The sequence below is a fragment of the Rhineura floridana genome, chromosome 7, assembly GCF_030035675.1.
Source record: "Rhineura floridana isolate rRhiFlo1 chromosome 7, rRhiFlo1.hap2, whole genome shotgun sequence".
Lineage (NCBI taxonomy): Eukaryota > Metazoa > Chordata > Lepidosauria > Squamata > Rhineuridae > Rhineura > Rhineura floridana.
Window position 1 is genome coordinate 73,489,844 of NC_084486.1, and position 12,826 is coordinate 73,502,669.

The 12,826-nt window shown below is 43.2% G+C and overlaps 1 protein-coding gene across 5 annotated transcripts in view; it reads right to left on the bottom strand.

The window, feature by feature from the left end:
- VWA2 (von Willebrand factor A domain containing 2) overlaps positions 1 to 12,826 on the bottom strand; it is a 68,796-nt gene that overhangs the window by 27,955 nt on the left and 28,015 nt on the right. For all 5 annotated transcript variants that reach the window (XM_061635925.1, XM_061635926.1, XM_061635922.1 and 2 more), the window contains exon 5: positions 11,539 to 11,648. In XM_061635925.1, coding sequence (XP_061491909.1) covers positions 11,539 to 11,648 — 110 coding nt within the window. The remainder of the gene's footprint in view (positions 1 to 11,538; positions 11,649 to 12,826) is intronic.

Genomic DNA, 12,826 nt, shown 5'->3' on the forward strand with positions numbered 1-12,826 from the left:
CAGTCTTCTCTTTGTACCACCCTGTTATTCTCAGTGCTCTAAACTCCTGCCAGAGCTGGCTTTGATCTTTTTTAGGTCTCCCCTTTATTCCCCTCCCTCCAATGTTTCTCTCTCAACCCACATGTCAGGAATGCATCAACAACATTGCAGTAGCAGTCATATCTTGCTTGGCCAGCTGCATTTTGTCATTTGTTTGCTTCCACCTTCAAATGACTCAAAACTTTTGACTGCTTTGATTTTAAATGCGGCAAATTCTTTTGAAAAAAATCTTAGATTCTATGCAATTGTTTCTGCTTATAGATTGAGGTGATGGAACTGAACAACTTAGGTCTAGAGTATTTTAGGGACCACCTAAACTCTGATATCCCAGCTCTGCAGGAGCGGCTTTGGTCGTCCCCCGAGTTGGTGAGGCTCATTTAACATCAACACAAAATCAAGCCTTCAGTGTCATCGGCCCAGTTCTCTGGAATGCTCTGCCAACAGAGTTTCACCAGGCATCTTCTGTTTTAATGTTTAAACGCCTGCAGAAAACCGTTATGTTCTGCCAGGCTTATGCAGGCAATTAAGAATATATCTTTTTGCAATAGTTGACCTCTGTTTTTACTGTATTTTAAATGGTTTTTACTGCACAGGTTTTTTTAAACTTGTATACCACTTTGGCGTTTTTAAATGAAATTATATCAATTTATTTATTTATAAATATATTTGTATACTAACTCCTATGTGAAATGTTAACTTGCCAACAGAAAACAACCTCATCTATGTTTTCTGGTGGTGGGCCAATGTCTAATAGGCACCAACACCCAGAGAGAATGGCGAATGCACACAGAATCCTAAAAATAATGGTGGACTTGTATGTCAGTGATTAAAAACAGAATCATAGCTCAAATACGACAGAATATTTATCTCTTTCATGCCTCTAGTCGGCAGAAAAGCATGGCTGCAAACAAGGACACTATGAGAATCAGAATAATCCTATGGATAAAATATAAGACTACCTAGTCTTCAGAAAGTTACTATCTGAAAAACTCAATTTTACCACTACTGAAAAATGGGAATATTTATAGTTTATTGCACAAAGCTTATAGAAAGACACAGGGGATGAAGAATAAAATATAACATCAACCATATTTCACATGTATGTACTTGTGCTCCATCATTCCCCCATCTTCATAAATGAGGTAGGTGGATGTGGGGTGCAGGGCCTTTTCAGATATGGCCCCACAGCTATGGGATTTCCCAGCCAGGTCCAGTCACTGCCTGTCTTCAAGGCTCCTCGAGGAACTTCAAGGATTCTTTCAAAAGCTGACACTGTCCTGTTTTTATTATGGTGCTACTACTTTTGTATTTTTCTACTGCTCCTATTATGTTACATGATTGTAGCGTTGCCTGTGGTTTTATTGTGCGTTGTTTCACTCTCAGCTGTTTCTTATTTATAAACCACCTTGAGACTTCTTCAGGAGCCAAAGTGCACGGTATGAAATAAATATATACCACCTCATTTGTATGGTTTGCAGTTAGTCTGAAAATAACTTAGGTAAGATTTCAATACAGGAGTGCATTTAAGAAAAGAGTGAGATGCCTGAACAAGAATGAAATGCAAGAATGACAGGCAACGCTCCTTCGCTTGCATGTTCCGCTTGCTACTTTACTTGTAGCAGCTATCTGCTTGAGGCCAGCAGATCCTCTGACCAGATGAACATGATTTTTCATGCTGCTCACCCCACATTTCATATACTTGGCAATGTACAATGGAGTGCATAATGACACCTTCTGTTTGTGGCAGAGTTAGTCAAGTTTTTGACACAAGCAGAGAGCTGCCACAGGTAAAATATTTTTTTAAAAGCTGAATGTATTGGCATTCCACCAGCCTTTGAAGATGCACAAATACGTACTCTTTTGACCCAAGTCTCCTGTTTTAATTGCTGTGTTGTTTTAATGGGATGGTCTTAGTGCATATTTTAGTAATGGGTGTTTATATTTTAATGTTTTAAAGAGATTATTTTAATGTGTTTTAGTTATGCACATTTATATTTTAAAGTTTGTGCTTGTGTCATTGGTTAGAAGCCTATTTCAGCATTAAGCAGATAACAGCAGTAGTATTTATTTATTAATTTATTTATTATTGCATTTATATCCCACTTTTTCTCCAAGGAGCTCAAGGTGGTTCCCCTCCTAATTTAATCCCCACAACAACCCCGTGAGGTAGGCTAGGCTGAGAGGCAGTGACTGGCCCAAGGTCACCCAGTGTGCTTCAAGGCTAAATGGGGATTTGAACCCCGGTCTCCCAGGTCCTAGTCCAACACTCTAACCACTACACTACACTGGCACTAACCACTACACCACACTAGCAGTAACAGTAATAAGCAGCAGCAGCAGGTGCCGCCTCCAGGCAAAGGAGGAGAGCGGGAGGAGGGGAGAACAGGGTGGTCAAGAACACAGAAGTGCAAATTTTCCTATTCTGCACTCTGACATTGTTGAAGTGGCCACTGCTAGCCTAGGTTTTTTTACCACAAAAAAACTGCCACAGTATAAACTGGCAAACTGAAGAACGTTGTCTCCATTGGAGCTGGCAACATTCTCTTCTCATCATTAAAGGGATTTTGGCACATGTCTAGATTCTAGACACTCAATACTATTTCATAGCCTCTACTTTCAGTTGCACTTCAATAATGGTCAAAGATCCCTGTCTTGCCCTGTCTTCTCTTGTAAGATTAAGGGCTCAGTCCAGTTCCACAAAAGGCAGAGACAAACACCTGCATGATGCAACAAAGCCTTGTTTTTCTCTCCTCCTTCCTTTTCCTGGTGGCATGTGTAGATGCATACCTGTGATAAGGTAAATACCCCCTAACATGTTATAACCTCCAAATGTTTTGTCACGAAAATATCACCGCCATCTTGGCACGCATGCATTTCCTGTCATGCTGTGTCCATGACCTTATAAGGTAATGTTCTTTTGTAACAGTTTATAACTGAACTTATGGGATGCCGAGACACGGCCTGCACAAAGTGTATAAATACTTTCTGTTTCTGTATTTTTGGCGCGCTGTTGGCTGAGCTTGACTCCCTAGCGCCTTGCTGCAGCAATAAATCCTTTGTTGTACCTTTCTCTGGTCTGAATGTGTCATCGTCAAGTTCCCTTAACATTTGGCGACCCAGATGGGACTCTGACGAGACACTAATAGGCTGCGGTATTCCGCCCTCCTGAAGTGGACGGACCGGTGTGGAGAGGAAGACCGAGCGTTACCAAAGGGAGCGCGCCAACCGGTAATTTTCACCGATCGCCTTGCGGCACGGGCAGTCTGTCTCTCTGCAGGAACCCTCCACCAGGAAAGGAGTGAGACAACAAACGGTTCCTGTGAAAGACCGGCCGGCACCGGAATAGGGACCACCCCACCACGTCAGAAAGGCAAGTATAGTGGGTCCCTTAGACAGTTCTGGCCAGTCCTCAAGGACTGAAGGGGGGACAAGGCCAGTCCCTCACCTGGAGTCATAGGAAACGGGTTGGTGGGTTTCCTGTTGGCATGATTGTTGTGTGAAAGGTGTGGAACGGTTGAAAGCAAAATACCCAGCGACGAAAACCCGGAGTAAAGGTACCTCTGGACCTGGCTAAGCACTAGTGTTTCCTGCTCCTAGTGCCTCTGGCTCCAGGCCAAGTATCACCGAGGGTTAGTAAGCGCTAAAGGTACTTTGCCGGTAAAGCGGAATCCACACAGCCTGTAGAAATAACTTCTGTGTATCCTCCCCGTAGAGACCCCTTACTCTACAGTGCCTGAAATCCCTCTTTTGTTTGTCTTACTATCCTACTGAGTGAAAAGGACAGGCAGGATGGGGAAAGGACAAAGCACACCCCTAAATATGGCCATAACCCATTTTAATAAATATTTTGATCAGTCCAAATGTAACCTGACAACTATGAAACAGAAGTGTCAAGAAAAATGGCCCAATATGGCCCCAAGCTTCATCTGGTGGCCAGAAGAAGGAACCTTTTATGTCCCTGCTGTCAGCCGTTTGTTTAACTATGTGATAGTGGACTCTAATCCTGGAGTGGATCTTGTTGACGCTGACTACGCTTTGGGCTGGCTAGAAATTAGTAAACACCCCCCAAAGGACGTTAAAGCCATGCAGAAGAAGTTAGGAGATCGACCTGCCCGTTTGATGCTAAATTATAGTGCCTCTGAGGCTAAGGAAAGGACTAAAAGAACTTTGAAGAAACTAACGCCTGTTTTAAAGGAATCAAGTCAGCTAGAACCAGAACCACCTCCTTATGTGGCCACAACAGTCCTTAGGCCACAACCCCTACCTCTGCCCCAAGATCAAGACCAGGAGCCAGATACAACTCAACCATCGCCTCCTGTCCCAGCCCAACGATTATATCCACAGTTGTCAGGGGCCTCTGGGAATGCCGAACCTTCGGCACCCCCAATAGAGGGAAACCAACTTACCCCTATACAAAATCGCCTTCGTCCACGGCAGGTCAGGGAACCTGCCTCAGAAAAGGTCTTCACTGCACCAGTTCGAGTTACGGCTGGCATTGTGCCCCGAACAGACGATAACGGCCAGGTACAAGGCTTGGTGGTGGAGACTCGTTCTTATGTGCCTTTTTCAACATCAGACCTATTAAATTGGAAGAATCATGGCCCATCGTATGAACAGGACACCCGTAAATTTATAGATATGCTTGAGGGCATAGTTCAGGCCCAGAATCCTACTTGGGCCGACATTCAACAGTTGATGGCGTACCTCCTTACCAGTGAACAAAGAAGGACAGTTCAGAGTAATATGGAAGTAGTGCGCCAAGCAGCAGTAGCTGCGAATCAGGCAGATCCTACTATCTGGATCAGAGAAAGGGCACCGGTCATAAACCCTAATTGGGCTTTGAATGCCATTGAAGGACAAAACTCTCAGACAATGTACCAGACATTGTTCCTAGATGCAGTCAAAAAGGGAAAGAAGTTGATGAATATGCAAAAAATACATGATGTGGTCCAGAAGAAGGACGAGGCCCCAGGAGAATTTTTAGAGCGTCTACAAGAAGCATATCGAAAACACAGTCCCCTAGACCCTGAAGAGGAAGGGAATGGGTCTATTATTGTGATGAGTTTTGTGGCACAGTCAGCTCCTGACATCCGAAAGAAGCTACAGAAGACTGAGGGATTTGAGGGGATGCTCTTGTCACAGTTGAAGGCAATAGCAGATCGTGTATATAACAACCGTGATGCAGAAGAGGTTAAAGACAAGGAGAGGAGGATGAAGGAAAAAGCATGTTTGTTGGCAGCGGCCCTACAGGGGCCATCGGGACCAGCGGTTCCAGATTGGAGACGTGGCAGAGGAAGAGGAAGAGGAAGAGAAGTGATGGGAAGGAGTTCGTTAGATCGGAACCAGTGTGCCTACTGTAAAGGTTATAATCACTGGAAGAATGAATGTCCAGAGAGAGAAAAGAAGTTCAAAAGACAGATAGAAGGAGAAGCGACTATGAAAGGAGCTAGAGGATTGTTACAGGGAGGACTATATCGTGGAAACCATCGGAAATCGGAGGCAGGATTCCTTACCCCCAAGAGACAGAACCAGAAGAATCGTATCCCTCACGGCCATAGGGCTGCCTACGGGCGAGCCCCCCTGAGCCCGTAATGGAAATCATTGTGGGGGGAACTACTGTTACAGGTCTAGTAGACACAGGGGCACAACGGTCTGTTTTAAATATTCCAATTGGAACAGCTAGTCAGAATAACACCAGTATAATTGGAGCGTCAGGAAAAGCCACACTTGCAGTGAACTTAAAGAGCCAACCTGTTGCAATTGGATCTCAAGTTATTCACCATGAATTTTTGTACATACCTGAGTGCCCAATCCCCTTAATTGGTAGAGATCATCTTTGTAAGATGCAAGCAACCTTGGAGTTTGCTCCAAATGGGCAAGTAAAGATGCAATCCCTACACTGCAGGGCTCCTATCTTGTTGTGCCCAGTACAAGAGGCTTGGAGGTGTCAAAAAGCAGTAAAAGCCCTCTCTGTAAAGGAGAAGGGGGTAGGTGAGTGGAAACTAATTAATTTAGTACCTGGAGTATGGGCAGAAAATAACCCAATTAGTCTGGCAGTACAGGCGGTACCAGTCCGGATAATCCTGAAACCTCAAGCCAGGCCAGTACAAGTTAGGCAATACCCGATCCCGATAGAAGCAAAAGAACCTATTCAGAACCATTTAGCCCGTCTTTTGAAATTAGGCGTCTTGATCGAAACCGCCTCCGCCTGGAATACTCCCTTGTTACCTGTGAAAAAACCTGGGACAGAGTGTGACTATAGACCAGTACAGGACTTGCAGGCAGTCAATGAATCTGTACTCCCAATGACACCGATTGTACCAAACCCTTATACTCTATTGGGAAGAATTCCTGGTAACAGTTCAGTTTATACTGTAGTAGATCTGAAGGATGCCTTCTTCAGTATCCCCCTTGACAAAGATTCTATATCTTTGTTTGCCTTTACTTGGGAGGATGTTCGGACAGGAATCACCTCTCAGCTTTCTTGGACGCGGTTGCCTCAAGGGTTCTGTCATTCTCCCTCTATTTTTAGTCAACAATTGAATAAAGATCTGGAACATTGGCAAGAAACCAATGGACCCCTCCTTCTGTATGTGGATGATATCTTGCTCCCATGTCCCGACTTGAATAGTTGTAAGGAACATACCCTATCACTACTGAAGGAATTAGAACAATTAGGTTATAGAGCAAGCCAGAAGAAAGCTCAAATATGTCAAGAGGAAGTGGAATATTTGGGCTTTATAATAAGAAAGAATCAGAGACTTTTAAGCCCAGCGCGCACCAAGGCCATTATGACATTGCCCTTGCCCCGCATGAAAAAGGAATTACGAACAATGCTGGGAATGGCGGGTTACTGCAGAATTTGGATCTTGAATTTTGCCTCAATAACTAAACCCCTGTATGCTATGTTGCAAGGAAATTTACCAGAGAATGTTCCACTTGCATGGGAACCCATCCAGTTGAAAGCTATAGAAACCCTGAAAGCAGCTCTCAAAAACCCACCAGCTTTAGGAATACCAGACACAACCAGGCCCTTCAAACTGTTTGTAGATGACCGAAAGGGAGTGGCAGTGGGAATACTAACCCAAATTTTAGGCTCATGGGACCGACCAATTGCATATTTGAGTAAAAAGTTAGACACAGTTAGTCAAGGATGGCCAAGTTGTCTAAGAAGTATAGCCGCCACTTCTTTACTTCTAACTGAAGCATTGAAACTTACCTTTGGACAGACCATTTATGTCACCACCTCCCAATCAATCAAGAACCTACTAGAAAAACAGGGTCCCAGATGGATGACAAGTTCCAGGCTTGTTAAATATACTGCTCAGCTCTGTGAAAATCCTAATGTAACTATTCAAGACCGATCTACTTTGAACCCTGCTACCTTAATGCCTGTACCAGAGCAGGAACTTGTGCATGATTGTGAGGAGGTAATGACCAAGGTATATTCCAGTCACCCAGACTTGAAAGATGAACCACTGAAAAAAGGCCGAATTTTATTCTGTGATGGGAGCAGCTACATAAAGGAAGGCTGCAAGGTAGCAGGATATGCTGTGGTGGAGCAAGGACGGATGGTGAGAAATGGGAAATTGCCTGCTGGAACTTCAGCCCATAAAGCTGAAATTATAGCCCTCACCCAGGCCTTACTAGAAGCAACTGGACAAGAAGTCACTATTTATACTGACAGCAAGAATGCTTTCTTGACTCTACAAGTGCATGGAGCCCTGTCTAAAGAAAGAGGATTCCTAACCTCTGAAGGAAGACCAGTAGCTTATGCTAGTGAAATAAGGGCCCTCTTGGATGCGGTGTGGAAACCGTTAAAGGTGGCAGTGGTTCACTGCAAGGCACACACAAAAAAAGGGGGGCCTGTGCCAGAAGGAAATGCCATAGCAGATCAAGAAGCAAAGAAGGCCGCTATTTCTGGGCCTCCAGTGACTCGAAGTTTTGCCCACCTGTACTATGCAGAGATACCTGTTGGAATGAGCAAACCATATTATTCCCCTGAGGAGGAAAAAGAAGCTCAAGACTATGAGTTCAGGGACATAGATGGATGGAAAATCTTGGAGGATGACCGAGTCTGGATACCTCAAAGCTTAGCCTATGAAGTTCTGTCTAAAATCCATAACCAATGTCACCTGGGAAAAATAAATCTGGAAAGATTAGCTAGAAAAACTCTTTATATTGACCATTTATACAAATGGTGTAAATTAATAACAAAAGAATGTCTTACCTGTGCACAAGCAAATCCCCGTCGAGGACCAGGACTAACACTCGGGACTGTCCTTAAGGGTACACGACCGTTTCAAGTCATACAGATAGACTTCACCCACATGCCCCTAGCATATGGATTCAAAGTGTTGCTGGTGGCAGTTTGTACTTACACCGGATGGATAGAGGCTAGACCAGCAACAGGGGAGACAGCAGCAATAGTTGCTAAATTTTTATTAGAAGAAGTTGTGCCTAGATATGGACTGCCTTTACAAATAAATTCTGATAATGGTCCGGGATTTGCAAACGCTCTAGTAGAACATGTTTCTAATGCCCTAGGCTTAACATGGAAATTACATTGTGCTTGGAGACCGCAGAGTAGTGGAATGGTGGAACGAGCAAATCAGACTTTGAAATTACATTTGACAAAATTGTGCATAGAGACTAAGGAAAAATGGGTCCTGCTACTACCTCTAGCCCTGTTGCATCAAAGATGTACACCTCGAAGTTTTGGTTATACTCCATATGAATTGATGTATGGCAGACCACCACCTTTACCAACAGGAGTAGAAATCTTAGGAGAGCAGGGACAAGTAACTTTTCAGAGGCAACTACAAGCCTTAAATCGAGTTATAAGAGATTTGCAGCAATATACTGATCCCAGCCCATTGCAAATCACCACTAGCATGCATAATTATAATCCAGGGGATAAAGTCTGGGTAAAAACATGGGAAGACAAATTGCTACAACCTAAATGGAAAGGTCCGTTTGCAGTAATTATGGTCACCCCTACAGCCCTGAAAGTTGAAGGACAGATCCCATGGATCCATTGGACCAGAGTAAAGCCAGCTGCCAGTCCAGAATGGGAAATTGTTGCCATGTTACCAGAGACACTACGGATGAAGATCCAGAAAAGGGCCAATGTGGGCCGAAAGGACACGACAGGAGAAGCCTCCTTGGGACCGGCAACCAAGTGAGTGAAACTCAAGAGGGTGTTGCATCCCCTACCGACCAGGAGAGAGTAGTGGGACACCACCCGAAGATACAGATTTGCCCAGCTTCAATTAAAATGCCCTGTTGCAAATTATCTTATTTAATTATGTTGTTCCAGTTTGGAGTTATACTAATACTGTTATTGTTTCCCCCCATTGCAAAATCGGTTAGCCCTAGATTACCTGTTATCTAAAGAAGGAGGAGTTTGTAAGTTATTAAATTTGACAGAATGTTGTTTAAAAATTGATGAAAATGGGGGGATTGAAAGGAATGATCATTACTATTGCTGTACTGATACTGTTATGTTTGCTATTACCATGCACTATGCCTATAATAATCAATGGATTGAGAAGTATAATTTCAGGTGCAGTAGAGACTCAGGTTGCCCGACAGATGGTGTTACAAGCCAACCGATATCAACCAGTACCCCATGAAGAAGAGAATAATTTGTAAAACAGTGTTATTGTTATGTAATACTTTAATCATTATAATAAGAAGTTAAAGTATTAAAGGGGGGAATGATAAGGTAAATACCCCCTAACATGTTATAACCTCCAAATGTTTTGTCACGAAAATATCACCGCCATCTTGGCACGCATGCATTTGCTGTCTTGCTGTGTCCATGACCTTATAAGGTAATGTTCTTTTGTAACAGTTTATAACTGAACTTATGGGATGCCGAGACACGGCCTGCACAAAGTGTATAAATACTTTCTGTTTCTGTATTTTTGGCGCGCTGTTGGCTGAGCTTGACTCCCTAGCGCCTTGCTGCAGCAATAAATCCTTTGTTGTACCTTTCTCTGGTCTGAATGTGTCATCGTCAAGTTCCCTTAACACCTGGTGTCCAAAATGATCAAGCAGAGGGAGGTCTACATGGAAGCACTGGAGGTGTGCAGACGTCCTCCTGGCACATAGAGTGTGTGTGCACATGTCAGTGTTTGAGGCGGGGAGGGGGGGAACTAGATTTCAAAATAAGTAATATGAGTCAATACTTTTAAAGGGCCAGTTTAAATGTGGCACTTTTCTTAGACAAGTATAACTTCAGTATAGGAAAACCGTATACAAATGTTATGTTCACCATTTTATGAGGATTTTTTGTGTGGAAACAGCACAATTCTAGCCACTAGCAGACCTTGCATCCAGCTGCAGCGACAACATATTTTCCTAGGGATGCCTTTGAGCACACAATGCTGTGGTTGATTGTGGCCTGGTTATTTGGGCACAGAAACTTTCAGTATCAGATGGTTGGATTCTTAGTGCAATGAAAAGATACTGTTGGGTAATTATTTAGACCTCCAAAGTTGCCCTTTTTTGTGTGATAGAGCATGTTGGTGTGAAACACAAATTTGTTAAAATAATTTTCTTCCTCACATTGTGATTCTAAATACATCCACTTGGAAACAAGTCCTATTGGATTAAGTGTCATTTACTCCCATGCCATTTTTTTAAAAAGACTGAGATCAGGGCCGGCCCAAACATGATGGGGCCCTAGGGCACAAGCCTGCCCTGGGTCCCTCCACTCCCCTTCCGCGATTCATGGCAGGATCAGTGCTGCGGATCGCACGACGAGAGCTCCGGAGCCCCCACCATTCCTTTGCTTCAACCTACCATTCTCAGCTGTTGTGCGGTTGTGCGCTCAGTGCTGCCCTTAACCAAGATGGCGGCTGATATTTCCCTAAGGGGCTGAAGCCTCTGCCGCCATCTTGGCTTATGGCCCTGCATCTGCGAATTGTGGAAGTGGAGTGGAGCGGAGGGACCTCTCAGTGGCCCCTGTAGCCCCAGGGGTCCTCAGCCAGGGCTCCACCTGGCTGCCCTTTGGAGTTGGCCCTGACTGGGAGGTTAGATTGTGATTGTACTCTGGAAACTTTTAAAGTTAAACTATTTGCACCATGAGACACTGAATATGACTGAAGATACCAAAGAAAAATCAGCTTAAGTATAAGTGCACAAATTAAACTAGATCTTAGGTATGCTGTAAACGTACATGTGATCACCACATTGCTGAAGCTAAGTGCATATTGGTCTGGTCAATATTTGGTTAGGAGACCACCTGGGAACCACAGTATTTATATATGGATTCCATGATGTCAGAAAGTTGGGATATAAATGTAAATAAATAAATCTTTAAATAATTTGTGCACAGCATCCCGACTAAAAAGTTCCAAATACAATATGAACATGCAACTGTCAGAATGAAACTATTCCTTGCCTTGACAACTATTTGTCATTAACTTTCCTAACAAAATAGAAAATGAACATCAAGAAGAAAAAAAACCCTACACATATAGCAATTCTTACTTGAACACAATCTTCTTGAGTTTGTCTTTTATCTCCCATTTCGTGAAATATGCATCCAGAGGGAATTCCAAGTGAAGAGTGTTGCTGAACTGCATTGCTCCCACTCTGACCTAAAGGATAGGATATGGTCCATAAGGCTGATATATTTTTATGCAGTTGTTACTGGTTTAGGAATGTTCAAAGTGGCTAATAAAAAAGAGGGGGGAAATGAACCAGTGAACCCCATGAACTAGCCTGAATGTCCCAAGTTGCCTATATTTTCCTATGTCCATAGGACGGGCCTATACACCATGCATCTCCCAGATTTTACATGGCATTCCAGGAGAGGTGTGCCAGGTTCCTGGTTTGCCAGTCATATTCTGTCCAGTTAGGGTGGCCATGACCCTTCTTTATATAGGGCAATCCTCTATGTGAAGGGCTGGCTGGTTTAAGGAATAAGGGAAAGGAGGGATCTTAGTTACCCATCAAGAGTTACGGGTTGAACTCATATGTATTCTGGTATTCTGGCACACTGGTATTCTAGTCCCAGTCTTCCCCACTATGGTGAAATGTATTATATTTCTATTTTGAGATATAGTAATTATTTCTAAATATGCATACAAATTAGCATATGCAAATTTTATACAAACACATGTCTCTTTTTTTGGTGATACACATCGCCAAGAACAAGGAAGTGTAATGGCCACGTAGTGCTCAGGAGATACAGATCATGTGCAGACCTGCCATTGGCTTATCTGGTGTAAAACTATATAATCCAATTCTCCATACACAGCCAATGATCCTGCACAGATCAACACCCCAAATTATGTTCCTTCCAGTCACTTCGATTATTGTATATTGTATCACAGACGGTATATGAGACCATGCAAGCTGCATCTAATTAAAAGAGCCCAATTGCCAGAGATAAATCTATCAAAGTGGTTTCCAAGTCATGGTCTGCTGAACAGCAATGAGAAAAGGGACCCCTATGAAGTGCCAAATTCATCTACTGGGCCTTTTATAGTTATATTTTTAAATGATACTTTATTATACAACAACTTTTGCATTTAATAGAGGAAAGCATAAGACTGTAGAAGTGCTTCCTGGCCTGCAAAAGTGTGGGAATTTCTTCTTGTTAAAGAAGCCTTAGTAAATTGTAGGAGTTTTAGGCTCTAATCCCACATCCACTTACCTGGAAATAAGCCCCACCGAATTCTGTGGTACTACTTCAAAGTAGCAGACATTGTTTTATAAGAGGCATTTCTTCCCTTACTTATTAAGGACAATTTCTTATATCCCGGCTTTATAT